At 44.7% G+C, this 18,594-nt stretch overlaps 1 protein-coding gene across 15 annotated transcripts in view; it reads left to right on the top strand.

Annotated features, from left to right (window-relative positions):
- LOC138582666 (protocadherin gamma-C3-like) overlaps window positions 1-18,594 on the top strand; it is a 1,158,828-nt gene that overhangs the window by 416,505 nt on the left and 723,729 nt on the right. Inside the window, exon 1 of one of the 15 annotated variants that reach the window (XM_069654183.1) lies at window positions 5,638-8,064. The exons of the other annotated variants lie outside the window; for them this stretch is intronic. Coding sequence (XP_069510284.1) covers window positions 5,653-8,064 — 2,412 coding nt within the window. The 5' untranslated portion in view covers window positions 5,638-5,652. Of the gene's footprint in view, window positions 1-5,637; window positions 8,065-18,594 lie in introns of those variants that run through there. 15 annotated transcript variants of the gene reach the window in all.

Genomic DNA, 18,594 nt, shown 5'->3' with positions numbered 1-18,594 from the left:
AGAACGAGAGGGGCCTCCAGTCAAAGGGGCCAGCGAAAAGGTACCCGTGGTGGTCGGGGAAATCGGGGTGCCAAAGCCGCTCACGCAGCTAACTCTTTGCTTTCAAGCACTGCCGCAGCCGCTTCCAAGTGGCCGTGAGGCCATGTCCCATGGTTCGCCGGTTGGGGGCAGACTGTCTCAGCATCTCGAAGAATGGTAGCCCATTACTTCAGATGTGTGGGTTCTGGATACCATTGCCCAAGGCTACTGCCTTCCCTTCCTTCGGTGGCCCTTCGACAATCCATCGGGGAACCACTCTTTGAAAAGTCAGGATCCTCTCCTTGCGCAGGAAATCTAGTCGCTGCTGGAGAAAGGCGCCATAGAACTGGTGCCTGTAGCAGAGAGGAACAAGGGATGGTATTTCCCTTATTTTTTTATCCCAAAGAAAGACAGGGGATTGAGACCCATCATGGACTTGCGTTGGTTGAACAAACTTCTCAGGAAGGGAAGGACAAGTTCAAGATGGTCACTCTTTCTCAAGTCCTCCAGGCCCTTCAACTTCAGGATTGGTTGGTGTCTCTGCACCTCAAGGATGCTTACTTCCATGTTCCGATCCATCCCGTGCACAGGAAGTACCTGAGGTTTGTAGCTGGCGACTCGCACTTTCAGTTTCGGGTCCTACCATTCGGATTGACCTCCTCCCAAGGGTCTTCACCAAGCTCATGGTGGTGGGGGCAGCGTACCTCAGGCGAGGGGGGATTCACGTCTACCCCTACCTGGATGACTGACGATCCAGGCGCGCTCTCCCGAACTAGCGTTGGATCCTCTCGGTGTCACCTGCTGCACTCTCCACAGGCTGTACTTCTCCCTAAATTTCAAGAAGTCGCACCTGACACCTTCCCAACAGCTCCAGTACATCGGGCTGTGTTGGATACGTCCTTGGGGAAGTGTTCACCTCCCAAAGTTAGGTGCTCATCACATTGTGCAGATGGTGGACAAGTTTCAACATGCCCAGAGTCTCCCGGCTTTTGAATTCTTAAGGTTGCTCGGCCTCATGGCATCCTGCATTTGTCTGGTGCCACAGGCCAGGCTGCAGATGAGATCCCTGCAGTGGGCTCTCAAGATGCAGCGGTCACAGTTCTCCGGCAAGATGTCGGATCCCATTCAGATTCCACTGTCGGTCTCCCAGGTTCTTCTGTGGTGGGCCAACAAAGGGAACCTGATGTTGAGGGAACAGTTTTGGCAACCGTGGCCGTAGGTGACGATAGTGACGGATGCTTCCCTCACAGGATGGGGCGCTCATACCAACGACTTGACCACCAGTGGTCGTTTGTCTCTGTCGGAGTCCACACTCCACATCAATTTGTTAGAGCTGAGGGCCATCAGGCTAGCCCTGAAGGCGTTTCTGCCCTCTGTGCGGGGGAAGAGTGTCCTGATCATGACGGACAACACAGTGGCCATGCATTACCTCAACAAAAAGGGGGGGTAGGGTCACTTCCGTTGTGCAGAGTGGCAATGCAGCTCTGGTTCTGGGCCATCTAGCAGGAAATTTCGATCTCGGCAGTTCATCTGGCCGGAGACGACAATGCAGCGGCGGACACTCTGAGCAGGCAGAGCGTGGTCTCCCACAAGTGGGAGTTGGCTCAGGAAGTCCTTCAGGAGATCTTTGCCCTTTTGGGAACCCCGTTAGTGGATCTCTTTGCCACCAGTGTCAACCGGAAGTGCGAAAGATTCTGCTCAAGGGAGTTTCCTCCAAGAGGAGCCTTAGGAGACGCGTTTGTGGTGGATTGGTCATTCCCACTGCTGTACGCGTTTACTCCAGTCCCTGTCATTCCTCAAGTTTTGCGGAGGTTACGGAGGTTCGGTTCCCACATGATCCTCATTGCACCGGATTGAGTCAGGAGAGCGTGGTACCCGGACCTTCTGGAAATGCCCATCTGCCCTCCACGCCGTCTTCCCCACCGAGAGGATCTGCTCTCACGCGAGGTCAAGACTCTCAACCTTCACGTTTGGTATCTGAAAGGTTGAGGTATAAGGATTGGGGCCTCCCGGATGACGTGATGGAGGTGTTGCTTTCGGCCAGGAGGCCTGCAACAAAATCCCTGTACTGTTGCCGTGGTCGTAGGTTCTGCAACTGATGCAGAGTTCACAATGTTGATCCTTTTCAGTGCTCCATTGCTATGGTTTTGTCTTGCTTGCTTTCTTTGGCCCACAGGGGCCTTCAAGTGGGTACCATTAAAGGTTACGTGGCGGCGCTGTCTATCTTTAAGCGCTCATCTGAAGAAGGTTCTTATTTTAGTATTCCTTTGATTTCCCAGTTTCTTAAAAGACTGACTAATGTATTTTGCCGTCACCCTTTCAGGTGCCGGTTTGGGATTTGAATTTGGTTTTGAAGTTTCTCATGGTGCTCCGTTTGAACCTCTGTACTGTTGTCCTTTGGGATTACTGTCCTTCAAGATTGTGTTCTTGGTTGCGGTTACTTCCGCTCGCAGAGTGAGTGAATTGCAGTCACGTTCATCTAAGCCACCCTTTACTGAGTTTCACAATGACAGGGTTATACTGCGACTACATCCCTCTTTTCTACCTAAGGTAGTCTCTGAAAATCATTTGAGTCAAAAGGTGGTTCTTCCATCTTTCTACCTTCCTCCTCATCCTGGTAAGGAAGAGGAGCGTCTCCATCGGTTGGATCCTAGGAGAGCTCTTAGCTTTTACATTTCTAGGATGTCCAGGGTCAGAGTGGACGATCAACTCTTTGTAGGATATGCTGGACACCGATTGGGCCAGGCTGTTACCAAACAGACCTTGTCCAGGTGGATTATCCTTACCATTACGGAGTGTTAGCGGTTGGCGGGTAAGGACCCTCCTAAAGGGTTGCGACCTCTTTCCACTATGGGCGTGGCTACTTCCACAGCCCTCCAGCGGAATATTTGTGATGCCGCTACTTTGGCTTCAATCCATACATTTATAAAACATTATTGCCTGGATACATTCCTTGGTCAGGATATGGCCATTGGGAAGACAGTTCTTTATTCCGCAATCTACTTTGGTACTCTAAATTCTTTTCCCTCCTCCATTTACTGGTACTGCTTTGGGAGTCTGTCAAAGATGTGGAATGTGTTGAAGGACACAATCCAGTCGAAGAACAAGTTACTTACCAACTGGTAACGTTCTTTCGACTGGATGTTCCTCCAAAGCATTCCACATCGCTCTCCCAGCCTGCCCCTCAGGAGAATTTCTATTGGGATTGCAGCTTCCGTTTTCGGCAAGGCTAAGTGCAGTCCAGCAGGCATCAGACTGGTGCCACACGTTCTTGGGGAAAAAACTTAAACTGAGGCTACGGGCGCCGTGCGTCCTATTTATAACATCCTGTGACGTCGTCCTCGACAGAGGCCTTCAAGGGACATGGACCCGACGCCATCGATGCAGGACGCCCTCTGCCGAAAAATTTCCTAAGAGTACAGCTTTGGACATTACATGTCAAAGATGTGGAATGCATTGGAGGAACATCCAGTCGAAAGAACGTTACCAGTTGGTAAGTAACTTGTTCTCTAATGGTGTGAGCCACTTCTTTACAAAATCCACTAAAAAAGAGGGTTGAAATGGATTAAGAAAAAATATTAATTTGCAAAAATATGTAAATTAACACACACAGTTTTTGTGAAATACAACATGCAGTATTTTCAGAGACTCTCCGTGTGTTACAGCTGCGCTGGTAAACTTCTCATAATGAGGCAAGCAATAATGATACCATACCACAAACTATTGAAAAAATGAATAGGGGGTGTGTTTCTACTGAGGATCTAGGTGCTGGCCTGAGGGTCGGGGGGGGGGAACGTGTCTCATGCTGTAAGAAAGATGTGTATAATTCTAAAAATAGGCCCCATTACAACAAATGGGAGAAACAAAGACCTACCAGTTCAGTGGCGCAATGACCATTGGGCAGATTGGGCTTTAGCCCCACAACATGTTGGGTTATGTTGACTTGACTGACCTAGCCGTGGCAGGCCAGAAAACAACCAATAAACAGTGACTGTGGCTGCACAGTTCACAAAGGCCCGGCATTTAATAATGTCATGTGTTTCACTGTTAGCACCTGCATTTGTATGCATACATTTTTAGTCATTTGAAATCGTAATAGGGTGTTAGTACTTGCATGTCAGGAAAGTGACAGGAAGGGTGAGGGGGGCAGGAGACAGCTCATTCTCAGAGCAGCTCTTAAGTTATGTGGTTTCAGAAGTAAAGTAGAGAGGTAATTGCTTGTTAGATTGAAGCTGCTCCAAAATAGTCTCATTAAAATGTGTAAAGAAGTTAGAGGCTCCCACACAAGTGTTCCGGTCCCTCACAGTCTCTAAAGATAGCCCCTCAACAAACATTTGAAGGGTTAGCCCCCACCGAGACATTTTGATCAGTTGCACCCCGGACATGTTAAATATTCAAGTGTCGTGTGCAAGTCTAGAGGTGGCCAGTTCCCTGTTTGCAACTTAAACGCAATCAACCAACAATTGCAAAAGCAATCATTCGTCAAGATGTGCTGTGCAGAAATAACCAAAGAGTCAAAAGGGCAGTCGCTAGTGTAAAGAAAGAGGGCAGCGGATACAGTGGTCGCAGTGTATGAAAAGAAGTAGTGGAGCTATGTTCCGTACTGGCCTGACCACGCTTCTTACAAACCCCATCACCACGCCCCCTCCCACACACAATACAAACCCCCAAACACATGTGCCTGCTGTTTAAGGGAACCTTCAGTGCAGTGCACTGAAGTGCAAGTTTCAACTTCTTCCTACACTTTTATTTTATTACAAAACTATTCCGTAACGGTTTATTTTTAAAATAAAAGTATAGGAATGGTCAAATTTCGTTTTTAAAAGTAAAGGAGCACCGCTCCCAACCGCTCCCGCCCACTTCGACCACTGCGCGGATATCTCTATGAAACGGCAAAAAGGCAAAAATAATGATATATTAATGATACATATGGGTGCTTTAAGCGCGGGTATTTGGAGTGTTGCATGCATTCCAGGAGGTACACTGTGGCACCGATTTTAAGATGGTGGATTGAAAAATCTGCCTATAGCATGTTAAAGGGTTGACTTACTTTGACAATAAATGCATATTTTTTTGTTGTCATTTGGTTAAATCATATAAGCTTTAACAACATGCGAAAAACATAAATCCAACAGAACATCAATCATCTTCTCAATGCAAAGTGAAGTATCCAGAGATTGACTAAAACACGATGATACAAGGAATGCTTATACAGCGTGGCCCATGAAGTCACCAGCCTTCCCCGAAAAGAGCCTTTATGGTAATTGAGGTTTTTCATAGAAAATTGTAATAACCCAATGTCTACTAATAGAGCTGGTGAGCCTCATCCTTACCATTCTTTACTCAGGTGTATACAAATGAAGCAACATATAAAACAAGAGGAAGTGGAAGCAGCTGTAAACGTAGCTCAAAAAGTTGCGACATCCATTTGTGTCTGACTTTCTGCTATTCACGGTTTGGACACTGAGTGTCGCTGCTTAACCATCAAGAGGAGAAATGCACGGAGTGAGCCGCAAACCACGTGATACAAATAGCAACACTACAAGATGAGACAGAGTGACGCTACAAGGAAAACCTGCTTTAAAGCTGAGCGCCGAACAGGATTATCAATAATCCAGAGGCTCCCCTCCTGCCATGGCTCGGACACCGAGAGGCTGCTGCCCCCGGGCTCCTCTGCTGCTCGTCGCTGCAATGCTGACAGTCTGGGGAGCCGCTTCTGGGCAGCTCCGTTATTCCATTCCCGAGGAAATGAAGAAAGGCTCTTTTGTGGGAAACGTGGCTCTAGATCTGGGGATGGACCCCAAGGAGTTATCAGAAGGTGGAGCCCGCATCGTGTCCAGAGGTAGGAAGCAGTATTTTACCCTCAATGCAAACACCGGGCGTTTATACATCAAGGAGCGGATTGACAGAGAAGAGGTCTGTGCCCTTGTTGCTCAGTGCCTAATGAATGTAGACATTTTTTCTGAGAAAATTATGAAAGTGTACAACGTGGAAGTGCAAATTCAAGACATTAATGATAATTCACCCACGTTTATTGCTCAGCAAATATCTTTACAAGTCGTTGAGAGCACTGTACTGGGAAAACGCTTTGTGCTGCCTGAGGCACGAGATGCAGACGTGGGACTGAACTCTCTCCAGAGCTACCAGCTCAGTGCAAATAAACACTTTGCACTGGACATAAAAAGTACTTCAGATGGAGCAAAGTCTGTAGAGCTCGTCCTTGAGAAAACCCTGGACCGAGAGGACGAGCCTGTGCACAATCTAATCCTCACTGCTGTGGATGGAGGGAGCCCGGCGAGGTCGGGCTCGGTGCAGATACAGATCAATGTCCTGGATGTCAATGATAACGCCCCGGTATTTGACCAGCCTGTTTATAAGTTCAGCGTGTTGGAGGATGCGGCGCAGGGCTATCTGGTTGGCGTGGTCAGAGCTACTGACATTGACCAGGCATCAAACGCAGAAGTAACTTATTCATTTCACAAAATCAAGGACATGGCTTTAAAGAAATTTAAACTGGACTCAGCCACTGGGGGAGTATCCTTGACTGACCAACTAGATTTTGAAGAATACGAATTTTATGAATTTGACGTCCAAGCAAGTGACGGGACTCTGTCATCACGCTGCAAAGTGTTGATAGAGGTCAATAACATAAACGATAACAGCCCCGAGATTTTGATGTCATCCCTGCTCAGCCTAGTTCCAGAAAGCAGCCCTCCTGGCACCGTCATTGCCCTCCTTGAAGCCTTCGACAGGGATGCAGGAGCACATGGGACGGTGGTATGTTCCCTCCCTCCTCACCTCCCCTTTCAGTTAAAGAAATCAGTTGAAAATTATTACAGTTTGGTTACTGATGGGGTTTTGGACAGAGAACAGTTTCCACAGTATAACATAACTATTACAGCCACAGACAATGGATATCCCCCAATATCTAAAACCCTAACTGTAAACATTCAGATTACAGATGAAAATGACAACCCTCCAGTATTTCAGCAAATCTCATACAGCACCTACATAGTAGAAAATATACCTCAAGGCACTTCTATTTTTGCTGCAAAGGCAACAGATTCGGATTGGGGCAAGAATGCCAGGATCAGTTACTCCATCGTTGATGGACACATTGGGGGTGTGCCATTGTCTTCCTACATCTCCATTAATTCTGAATCTGGCGTCATCTATGCACTTCAATCCTTCGACTTTGAAAAGTTCCAAGACTTTCAGATACAAGTAAAGGCCCAAGATGGCGGCTCTCCAGCTCTGGCGAGTAATGTCACTGTCACATTCTTTATACTGGATCAGAATGACAACACCCCTGAAATATTATACCCTTCAGCCCCCACGGATGGCTCCTCTGGGGTGGAGATGGCTCCTCGCTCCTCTGAGCCGGGGTATCTGATCACTAAGGTGGTGGCTGTTGATGGGGACTCTGGGCAGAATGCCTGGCTCTCCTACCAGCTGCTGAGGGCCACAGACCAGGGCCTGTTTACTGTAGGTCTCCACACTGGGGAAATCAGGACCGGCCGCCCTATTATGGAGAAAGACGCCATTAAACACTACCTGGTGGTGTCGGTGCGGGACAATGGGCAGCCTCCTCTGTCTGCCTCGGTGACAGTCACCATAGTGATGGCTGATAGTATTCCGGAAATGCTGCATGACGTCAGTAACCCTTCAGCTCCCACAGACATGGAGTCGGACCTCACGCTGTATCTGGTGATCGCTGTTGCTGCTGTTTCCTTCTTGTTCCTTTTCCTTATCATTCTGCTTGTGGCCATCAGGCTTCATCACTGGAGGGAGACCCAGCTCTCTGAGCCATCAGGGGTTAATTTCCATTCACTTCCCGCCTCTCAGTTTGTGGGCATTGATGGGGTCAGAGCTTTTCTACAGACCTATTCTCACGAGGCCTGTTTAACAACAGACTCGGGAACGAGCAACTTTAAGTTCCCGATTTCAAGCCATTCAGACACCATTACAGAAAACACAATTTCTGAGAAACAAAGACCTCTTCTGATTGATGATTTCTTGTCTATGGGAACAGAGGACCAGCCCATGGTAAGTGCATTGTTTGCAATCACCAAAGACACTGTTATTTTTCTGACGTGTTCTGCTGGTTGGTATTAACAGAGAAGGGCAGTTGTCATGTCACACTACACTAAACCATTTACTAGCAAACATTGTATTGATTGAGAGGAAATGGACACCTTGATCTTTATCATCCTCACATGGCACTATAAATATAGCTTTACAAGCAACTGGCACATATGAACAGAATGCTCACATTACTCATATGTGTCATATCAACTTGAAAGTATTACATTGGCGCAGAAGCGTGCGTATGCTTTCAGGATGTTCTGGCCTCTGTACTGAAATGTAAGGAGTTTCTGGACATCTCTTTCCCAAGCATGCAGCCAGCGCCTACGTTTTAGAGTACATCTGTATGAACGCTGTGTTTTGTTTTGTTTTATTTTTACATTTAATTTACTGCCAATACGTTCCTGGCTTTATTGCTAGAATAATCAAGAGAGATTGCAGAATATCTGTCGTCGTTTTTGTCCCAAAAAGGTGGAGTCAGGCATACACTTTATTCTTATGTAATATTTGTTTCCCATATTGAAATCAATTATCATTGGGAAATGCTGCCCCACCTTTGCATTCTTGGCATCCTGTAATGCCACGTGGGTGTTTTATTCATTAAGCCGTTATCGGCAAAAGGTCTTCGCTGTTGGTCAAATACTATGAATGCTAGTCAATGAAATGTTTGTGTATTCTTAATTTCTCTGGCAAAACGGACTCATGTTTATGTATAGTATAGTTTTCTATTGGTGGTTTTAACTTTTTGCCTTTTTATCTATTTATATACTTGTCTTGTTTTATTTGTATTGCTGAAGACGTTGGCCGAGGTGCACAGCTATGTTTTTATGGTGTTTAATTGAGTGAACTATGTGCTTTGATGAGTTGTCGAAGTACAATTCTAATAAAGCTTTATGCTTACATGCAGTATTAGATAAAATGAGAGAGAGCATGTTTGATAAAGCCATAGCTGGTATAAATCACACTTTGTCAATTAGGTCCTTGGCCACCTGCAGTGGATCCCTAAATAGCACATCCAGATGCTTGATGATTAGATGAGTTTGATCTTGGGCAAGTTGAAACACCTGTAACACATATGCTGAAAGCTAGGACTAGCCTGCACGTTGATGGATATGTTTGCATTCAGCTTGCACGCTTCATTCCTCAATGTCTTTCATATCTATAGCCAGTATTGAAAGTGCAGCATCCCCTGATCCTTTGTTCCACTTCATCAGGGGTTTCACTGTCCATGAAATGTGGGTTTTCTACAGTGGGAAGCAAGTTCATTCACATGGACCAAGATCAATGATGCACACTCTCATAGCCCTTTTAGTGACGATCCAGCATTGCAGCCCCCTATGATATGGGAAATGCTTGCTATAAAAAGACTCCTCTCGGAAGGAGCTCCGCAGCACTGTGTTTGAAGCAGAAATAATCCTGAGTTAGCTTACATTGAAGTCATTGCTTCTTGATTTAATTGTTTGTGGGCAATGCTTTAAATGGGCCAAGCACGTATGGAGGGCTATAACCAGACACAGAATAATAGTTGCTGATGGGACCTTTTAAGCATCTGTCATAGAAAGAATCACAATTGCACAAGCAACCTTTGAATTAGATGTAAATAAAGAAGTGGCTTAACAGATGTAGTCAAATTTTCCAAACGGTCGTGGAAGGGAGGGAAATCGACTTTTGAGATGCATGTTACATATAATATACTTAATCAGCTGTATCTACTGAAAAAAAATATCCTAATGCAAAAGTGAAACCAAATCAAAAACGGTCCATGCTGCTGCCAAAACCTGTAAGATAGCTCCGTTATCTCACATATGCGTGTATCTCGCAGGTCAGTATTTCCCATGTCTGTATGATAACGTCAGGTGTTATTATGCCATTTGCAGTGATCTGTGTGACATGCAGGCATATCTCTGTCCACCCAAACAGATGAACTGTGGGCCAACGCTCACTATTCCAGACTTGCTTCTTATGTTATCTCAAAACTTAAAACAATTAAATGGATGTTCCAACTAAACTAAAAGCCCAGCTGTCTGCAGTGATTAGTGGCAGTGAGGTGCTAATGAGTCCCTTTTATTTCTTTTGGTGTTCGTTGGCTCCTGGTATGGAGGGCTCATCCCTGCTGTGCAGCAGTAGTGGCATCTCAGGAACGGAGTAGTCAGTCTGCCCGGGTAGTGAGAGGAGTGGGAAATGTGTGCATGGATGTAGATGTGGGACCCCGCAGGACCCTGCCTTAGATGGAATTCAGAACCGTGCTGCAAGCCCTGCCCCATGACGTGTAAAGCCCTGTATTTGAGAGACTGGTACTTTTTCTGTACACTGGTACAGCATTTACTTTGGCTGAAATGGAATCCTGCCTCTGAGGGGCAGGGAGGGGCGGGGGCAGTGCTTTCTCTGTTAGTTTGCTGTGCCCGTGGTGTTGTTTCTGGACAGAAACCATGTTTAAGTGCTGAAAAAATGAAGGGACGGTCTTTGGTGGGAAACATTGCACATGATTTGGAGTGAAAGACAAGGCATTTATCTGACAGGGGACCCTGTATTTTTTCTGCTGCTGAGAACCAATATTTTACAATAAAGGCAGATACATGAAACCTGAATGTGAAGGTCAGAATTAATTAAGTAAAAAAGTGCTGTCCCATCAACTTTGATAATATTATGTCACATTCTCTGAATGTTGTTTACGTAGAAGTCTTAATCCAGGATGTGGATGACAATGCCCCTGGTTACTGAAGAATGCACTTCTCTTGAAATCGTCATGTCAGCACTGCCAATATTTGGCATTGCTCCTGGGAATGCCTGAGATCCTGGTACTGGCATCAATGTCCCGCAGAGATACACGCTGATTCTTATCCAATAGTTTGTCCTCAAAGACAAAGAAAGCAGCATTAGCTATATAGATAAGCAAAAGTGCTGCTGGACAATGTGTTAGTCTGTTAAAAAATCACCACCATATATTTCGTATTGCTTCGTGTGAGAGAGGTCCGGTCAGAACTAGCACTGTTGACATTAATATAAAGGTGTATGATGCCAATGGCAATGTCCTAGGGTGTACGCATTAGTTACACAAAGCTGTCACTGGAGAACAAGTTCCATGTAACTCAGATCTGTTCTAGTTGAAAGCCACAGACTGTAAACAAGTTTCCAAATCAATAATTACCCTTTCAGCAGAAAATCAAAACCACTATTCTTTTTCGATATTATAGCGAAATCCATGGACGCAGTGGGGAATGTTGATATTATTGATGAAAACATAAAGCACCAGTGATAAACCTTTAAATCAGTCACTAGCGTTGCTTCAGAGGATGCCTCAAAATACAAAATGGTAGCACTTACCAGTGGCAGTGACAATAAGCTCTGCGGACACCACAGTCCAATTATCTCCAGCTCTGGTTGCAAGCTGATCTATTCAATTACACCGATCTGACTTAAAAGATGCCCCCTTTGTTTTGATAAATCCTAACGCCAGATCTTTGCTCCATTGTACAATGCACCAGATTGTACCAAGAAAGTGGGCCTGATCTAGATTTGAATCAAAACACTTGTATCACTTACTTGTTACAAAACGATACCACAGAGGATGCCCCACTATCTAACCCCTTCCTCATTAACTCTCAAACAGGTGTTTTCTATGGCCTTTGCCTCCAGGCAAGGGTTCAGGACTCTGGACACCTCTTCTCATCATTTATGTTACACTGAAAATGTTTATTGTTGATCCGAATGATAATTCATCAGTAATCCTCTACTGAGCACTTGGACCTTCTGGTTCCTTGTTATATGAGATGGTTCCTCTTCCTGTAATCTAGGTTATCTGTAACTAATGTAGTGCGAGTCTATGTTTAATTTAGACATAATGCCTGGTTGTCCTCCAATTTTCTCCAGGTTTCTGAATCCCGACCCTTTTCAATTGTGCTTTGCCCAGGAGAAATTAGCAAATCAAGATTGTTCTCAGAGAACGAGCTTGCCAAACAAAACGTGATATTCTTGGTGAAAGCCAAAGTGCCGACACATTGTTCAGGGGTTCCGAAAATGCTGTTTGCCGAAAATCTTTAAGATGCTCTTTCTGAATTAAACAACTAACCTCATGACCTAGATGATCAATCAAATTTAAAGGACTATGGGCCTCATTATAAGTTGGGCGGTGCGGTAACAATTTGATTATCACACAGCCCAATTACGAGTTAGGGTGTAAGGTGGGGAAAAAACTTCCAGCAAGAAGCTGTAGGTAATTCAGCCACCTTACCAGCCAAAATCAGCCAATTCTGCGGTATTATCACCGGTGGGTTTACCGCTGGTGGTAATACCCCTGAAAGCCCCCATGTAGTACAATGGACTCCAATTAATGGGGTCTAACACTGCCTACCACCACTTGTATTCTCGTGCTAATACTGCCGGACCAAGTGGTGGTAACGGTAATACAGTTTGGTGGCATCTCAGCGGATTTACCACTGAGATACCACGAAAGTTATAATGAGGCCCTATGTTTGTATCTTGAGATTACATATCATTTTTATGTATGTTCATTTTCATGTTCATGTTAATTATCCAGTGCAGGAAATCCAATCAACTATTATTATTGATATTTTATTCCTCGAGTCCTGTTCTTTATTCCTAACTTGACCCAAGATGTTGGTCCAACGATCAAAGTGCAATTCTGCCACTGCCCTGCTCAGAGGATGCTGTTGTCTGGATTTCAGTCAGTTTTCTTAAATCAAGCTAGAAATGTCAGCAGGCATCCTCTTCTCTGCACACGACTCAGCTACAGGAAATAATTCTCTAGGAAGAAGCCTAAAACAGGGGAGGCATGCTTAAATTATATTTAATAATGTAAGACTCGATTTCTGCTACTTTTTCTTCACCAGCTATATCATGTTTGTTTTTCTGACTCAGTTTTGTGAAACCACTGAGGGTCTTTATGCAGCAGACTCCATCTAAAAGACCGAAACTGCTTTGCTTCAGTGGTTGGGATCCTCTTGGCCCGCTTCTCCTAATTATCTGCCTGGATCACTAACGGGCAAGGGAATCGTGCTGTTGTGTGCCTGTTATGACTCCATGCACATCATATCAGCAGTTCCAAAGAGAGGATGAATTGTGATGGACTGAGCCTGCTTCTGGCAGCTTCAGATGAACAGGATTAGTCCATTAGAATGCAGCCCTGATCCACAGGGAGCTTAATTCCGATCCCACGGAAATGCTAGTGCATTTCATTTAAGTTCCAGAAATCCATGCAGGAAATTCGAGATCACAGTTTCCCCACAGGATTCCTACACCAGTGCGTGACATCCATTCAGAATAGTGCATCCGTGGGGAATAAAAGTGTATAGTGCCTTTTCGAGATGTTTATTTCTTCATACTCCATCTATTATAGGTTAACTGCTCCTCAGTGTTTCCTCTTTTTTGTTTATAGTGCTGATTTACATAATTCACTATGCTTTGTTTACTATGTCCTACCACCAAAATGGGAGTTCTTGCTCAAGCCTGAGTCTAGTGTGGTTTTTTTAGTCATTCACATGTATACAGAATACTGTTTACATGGGATGGATGCTAATCTTATTTCAATCTGTTAAACAAACCAAACAAATAACAAGTTACAAGGGAGTAGAAAGGAAAAGAGTTATAACACTTAAGCAAGAAAGAATTCAGTGAAAAAATAACAAAGTGAATAAACGGATAACAAAACAGCAATTGTGAAAAGTAATGACGATATGACACACACACAATCAATTGAATAAAAACATGTGTTTTAAAAGTGAGTGATAAAGTAATACATTTAACTAAAACTACAAAAATGTAACACTTATTTGGATAGATATTAAAAGATGTATTGTTATAGTACAATAAATGACTTTCTTGTCATTTAAACACAAGTTGCGACAAACAAATATTAACGTTTTTGGTTACCTACAAGTATATTTGTTCACATTGACAACATACACAGATTCTGATGAATTTATTTCACAACCCGTGAATTGCATGGATTCTCCTTATGTGTGTTACTGGAGACGCTTTCTAGATATAGAAATAATGGGCCTCATTCCGAGTCGAGTGGTAAGGGATACCGGGCACCAGTAAGGAGACCGGTGCCGGTAATCCCTTACTGCCCAATTGCGAGTTCCCTTAGCGGGTCCCACCCGCAACGCCAGGTCTGACCAGCCGTTGTGGACGGGACCCGTTATGGGACCTTGAAGCTAATAACAGTACCACAATTTGTGGTACCGTTATTAGCACCTTCCCCATTGCCTTTGAGCCCTATGGGGGCTCAAATGGGAATGGGGAATGGTTTTTCCAATGGGGACTTACCGGCCCTGCCAGGGTCGGACTACACCGGTAAGTCGGTACCGTTATTGGTGGCAGCCATGGAGCTATTAGCTCCATGGTTACCACCAATCTCGGAATGAGGCCCAATGTTTACCTTCAAGTATTAACATCATTTGCCATTAGCCTCATTACGACCCTGGCGCTCTCGCAATGAAGGGTGCCGGTACGGGTCCGGCAACCTTCATTACGGGAGCGCCTATTACGAGGTTTCCTTTGCGGGACCCGGAACAGACGTCTGGGAAAACCAGACGTCCTTTCCGGGTCCCGCAAGGGGAAGAGGGAGCTAATAACTGGCCGTTAGTAATGTGCCCGTTATTAGCTCCTTCCCCATTCCCATTGAGCCCTATGGGGGCTCAAATGGGAATGGGGAATGGTTCCTTCAAGGAGGAATTACCGGGTCCTCCAATGTTGGAATGACCCGATTATTCCTCATTTAAGGAACCCGGTATTGGAGCCCGGTATGGAGGCAGCCATGGCGCTAATAGCACCATGGCTACCTCCATACTCGTAATGAGGCCCTTAAGTTTTGTGAGCATATAACATTTAGAGGTGAAATTGCAAGATGGTAATCATGCCTTAAAAATGTGTATTAAGCCTTATCATTGCCCACAGCGCATCTCTCTCCAATGACTTCAGCCATTGCCCCTCTCTCCTGCCCCTCAAATATATCAAACATGTTATTTTGCATGGCATTTTTCTTCTTATGTGTGCAGAGTTCTTGTGAATCTTTTAGTCTCACTTTTTGTAAGGTATCTGATATAGTGGGTGCAATGTTTCCATGAGCAGTGGACCACTTCACAAAGAACAGGAGGTGCTCTACATAGGCCAGTATTATACACGGGGTCTGGCCGAAGCCCATTTGCTAAAACCTGGGTGTGACAAAGTGGTGTATGTTACATTTCTATTGATTACACATATTTATTACTGGAAGCATGAGGTAATAAAGCCTTTGCCAATAATCAGCTGATTTGTCTATGGTCTACTGGGTCCATATTCTGCACAACCAATCCATCATTTAGAGCAATGGTCTATATGCTAAAGAGCATGTTTTTATTGAACAGATGTTATGCTACTTGTAATGTCTTATTTACAAAAAGATCTATGCTCATAGCATGTGAAATGAACAGGGACACATCTTCATCGCCCCCACTCCCAGGTAGCATTTTGTAGGTTTTAAATGTAGAATGATATGGCCTGTTTGGATGCATTAAACTTTCTCTATGACATCAGCCGAGGCTTTGCTGGAATTTGAGACCTAGATGTTACACAATTGAGCGTGGGAAATATCATTGAAGCATTCCTTCTTACTTTATCTACCGTTAGCACTTCTCTTGTGCATGATGACTTTGAGTGTCCCGGGAGGATAGCTCAGCGGCAATGCGATCGCCTTGGAAACAAGACGACACAAAACAACAAAGGTTCGATCCCCGGGTCTGCGCATAGAAACTTCTGGGTATTAAGCGCGTTATAAATACACAACTAAAACATATTCCTGTAATAGTGCCTCAATGCCCATGGGCTGTGTGAGCGCTTTAAAAATGCAAATAAATAAATAGAAAAATAAGGACAGACCTGCGCTTGCAGGCAGCCAGTATATCTCCTGACAGCACTTGATTTCCAGCTCAGGAACAACCTCTGACGCATGATCAGAAACAGACCTAACAAATACATGTATAGCCCAGACCGTAACCTGACCAGAAGACCCATAGACCTGTCTTGTTGAGCCGTTACTGTTCTGACCTACACCCCCTCTTACCTCTTGAGCGTTGCCTCCCGGTGCAGAAGACCCAAATCGTCTTTATGTCCAGACAGTATACGCTGATTGTTGTTTTCACCTCCATTGTTTTATTTCCACACTTTTAAGTTTGGTTCTTTTAACATGCTGTGTAATCTTTCTGTTTTGTTTCTCTCCTTACTTTTGTAATTTATCACATTCTAGTGTCCAGAACCGCATTTGGGCATTTCCGTGCTCTTTGTAATAGAGTAAAAATGAAATGGTCAACCAGCATTGCAGGAGAAGTGTAGATAATGGTGTAGTCACAGCATCCCAGGCCAGTGACTATCTAGATGAAGACAATTCAGGCTGATCATCATGGACATCTGGATCCCAGTGGCCCAGGTGTAAGGAGCTGCAGTAATGAAGCCGAGGAGAACATAGATTCCATGCTGTGACCACTTAATCTTTACTATTGTTATAGCCTTTGATTATCCACAGTTTTATTGCATGTTATTGTGTGATAGGTTTCTCTGAATCAATGGCTCTGCATATTTTCATAACCTGCTTAGACACTCTGTGTTCATTTGGATGGCGTCCTTCTGCTGTTCTTTAATCTGGGTCCACCCACATGCCTTCAAGGGGTACTCCCTGAGTATTAATCCTTTCTACCAAATGGTAAACCAAGTGTTCGTCTACACCCCTTTTTTATCATTAGAGTAAGAGCTGGGCTGGGCATGCCAGGGCATCAGTGAGCTACATGACCAACCCAAATCTCATTGGGGCTTACATACCAAACCCCCAAACTCACACCCATTGACCCAGACATCAAATATACATGTGTGTTTCTAGGAGAAGTCTTTATAAAGAGCCATATTTATTTTTCCCCAAAACAGTCTGACTTTAATTAATATTACAACATCCTGTAGTTTTAGCAAGATAACTACCTACAGTATATGGCCATATACTAACATTCATTGCCATGTTGGAATTCGTGTTTATGCATTCCTTGTTAAATTATCTAAGTCTGGGATCTCGAAACCAATCTGAAAACATTCAGTGGCACAGAGAGACAAACATCTATGCATAGCCTTCTTGTCCATAACTGATCCATGAGGGTGAAAATTGCTTTCTTGTCTGAACCTGGACTCCCAGGTCCACGACTCTTGTATGTGCAGCGCTGCTTGGTACTATTGGCTTCTCCCCCAGCTAAGGAGATTGCCACTGCAAAGCTTCTTCATCATGTTATTTCTTTTCAAATGCCTTCAGCCAGAGCCTCCTATCCATCTTGTTTTTTTCGGTGAAGCTCCCCCTGGAGCTTAATCTTCCTTTGATCCAAGTAAAAAATCTGGCCTCATTCCGAGTTTGGAGGTCGTCATGGCGCTATTAGCGCCATGACGACCTCCAATTCCGGTACCGAGTCCGCCCTTGTTCAGTGGGGACTTACCGGTCTATTCCGACCTTTGCGGGACCGGTAAATCCCCATTGAAAATGGCAATCCCCATTCCCATTTGAGTCCCCATAGGGCTCAATGGGAAGGCGTTAATAATGGTACCGCAAATTGCGGTACCGTTATTGACCCTGGAATCCGTTAGCGGGTCCCGTCCATAACGCCTGTAAAACCGGGCGTTAAGGGAGGGACCCGCTAAGGGTACTCGGAATAGGGCGCAAAACGATTACCGGCACCGGTGTCCTTACCGGTGCCGGTAATCCCTTCGCGCCAACCTCAGAATGAGAGTGTATTCCTTTTTTCTTTCTCTCTATTTCTCTTTCGCTCTCTCTCGCTTCACGCTGTAGTGTTCTTGGTTATCACATTCCACTAGAGGTCCTATGATCAGGTAACCATTTCTGGTCCTGCTTCTTCTCTAAACCATCCAACACACTCTAAAAGGCCACTGTCCTCCTTTGGACTTCATGTTCTATCATTGCCGGGATGAATGGCATGATGATTGCCTCCATGCCATGAGAAGGGTTAGGATCCACCTTCCAACACCTTCTTTAAAATGTAACTCTGCATCTTTACTGATGAGCCTCCGGCCAGATTATTCAATGTGTCTAGAACACCTGTGGTCGCCAAAATAATGTGTGGGTCTTGCCTTCCTTCAGGTTGTTCCATCAATATTGAAATTATATGTTCATCCCTATGACATATTACTCCATTTCATCTTGATTACTAAAATGCTGGTATAAAGTTAATGGTGTTTTCTCCTACTGATACCATTTAAACGGTTGTACATGTAATACATCCCCATATGTAAATTGCAACCTACCATCTGATCCTCTGTGATTTGACCAATTGTGTTCCAATGCTCAGCCTAACTTGCCCAACTAGGAGCTAGACACGTGATTCTGAACTCTGCAGTGCATCATCATGGATACAGCAGCAGCCAACTCCACGAATCTATCTTCTGGCTTGATTGAAGAAACGTGCATGATTTGAGCTCACACAGTTCGGGAATACCTGAGAATAT

The sequence above is a fragment of the Ambystoma mexicanum genome, chromosome 3q, assembly GCF_040938575.1.
Source record: "Ambystoma mexicanum isolate Mex_15411 chromosome 3q, UKY_AmexF1_1, whole genome shotgun sequence".
NCBI classification, from domain to species: Eukaryota; Metazoa; Chordata; class Amphibia; order Caudata; family Ambystomatidae; genus Ambystoma; species Ambystoma mexicanum.
Note: the sequence above shows the minus strand (reverse complement) of the source record. Positions and strands in the feature narration are given on the sequence as shown.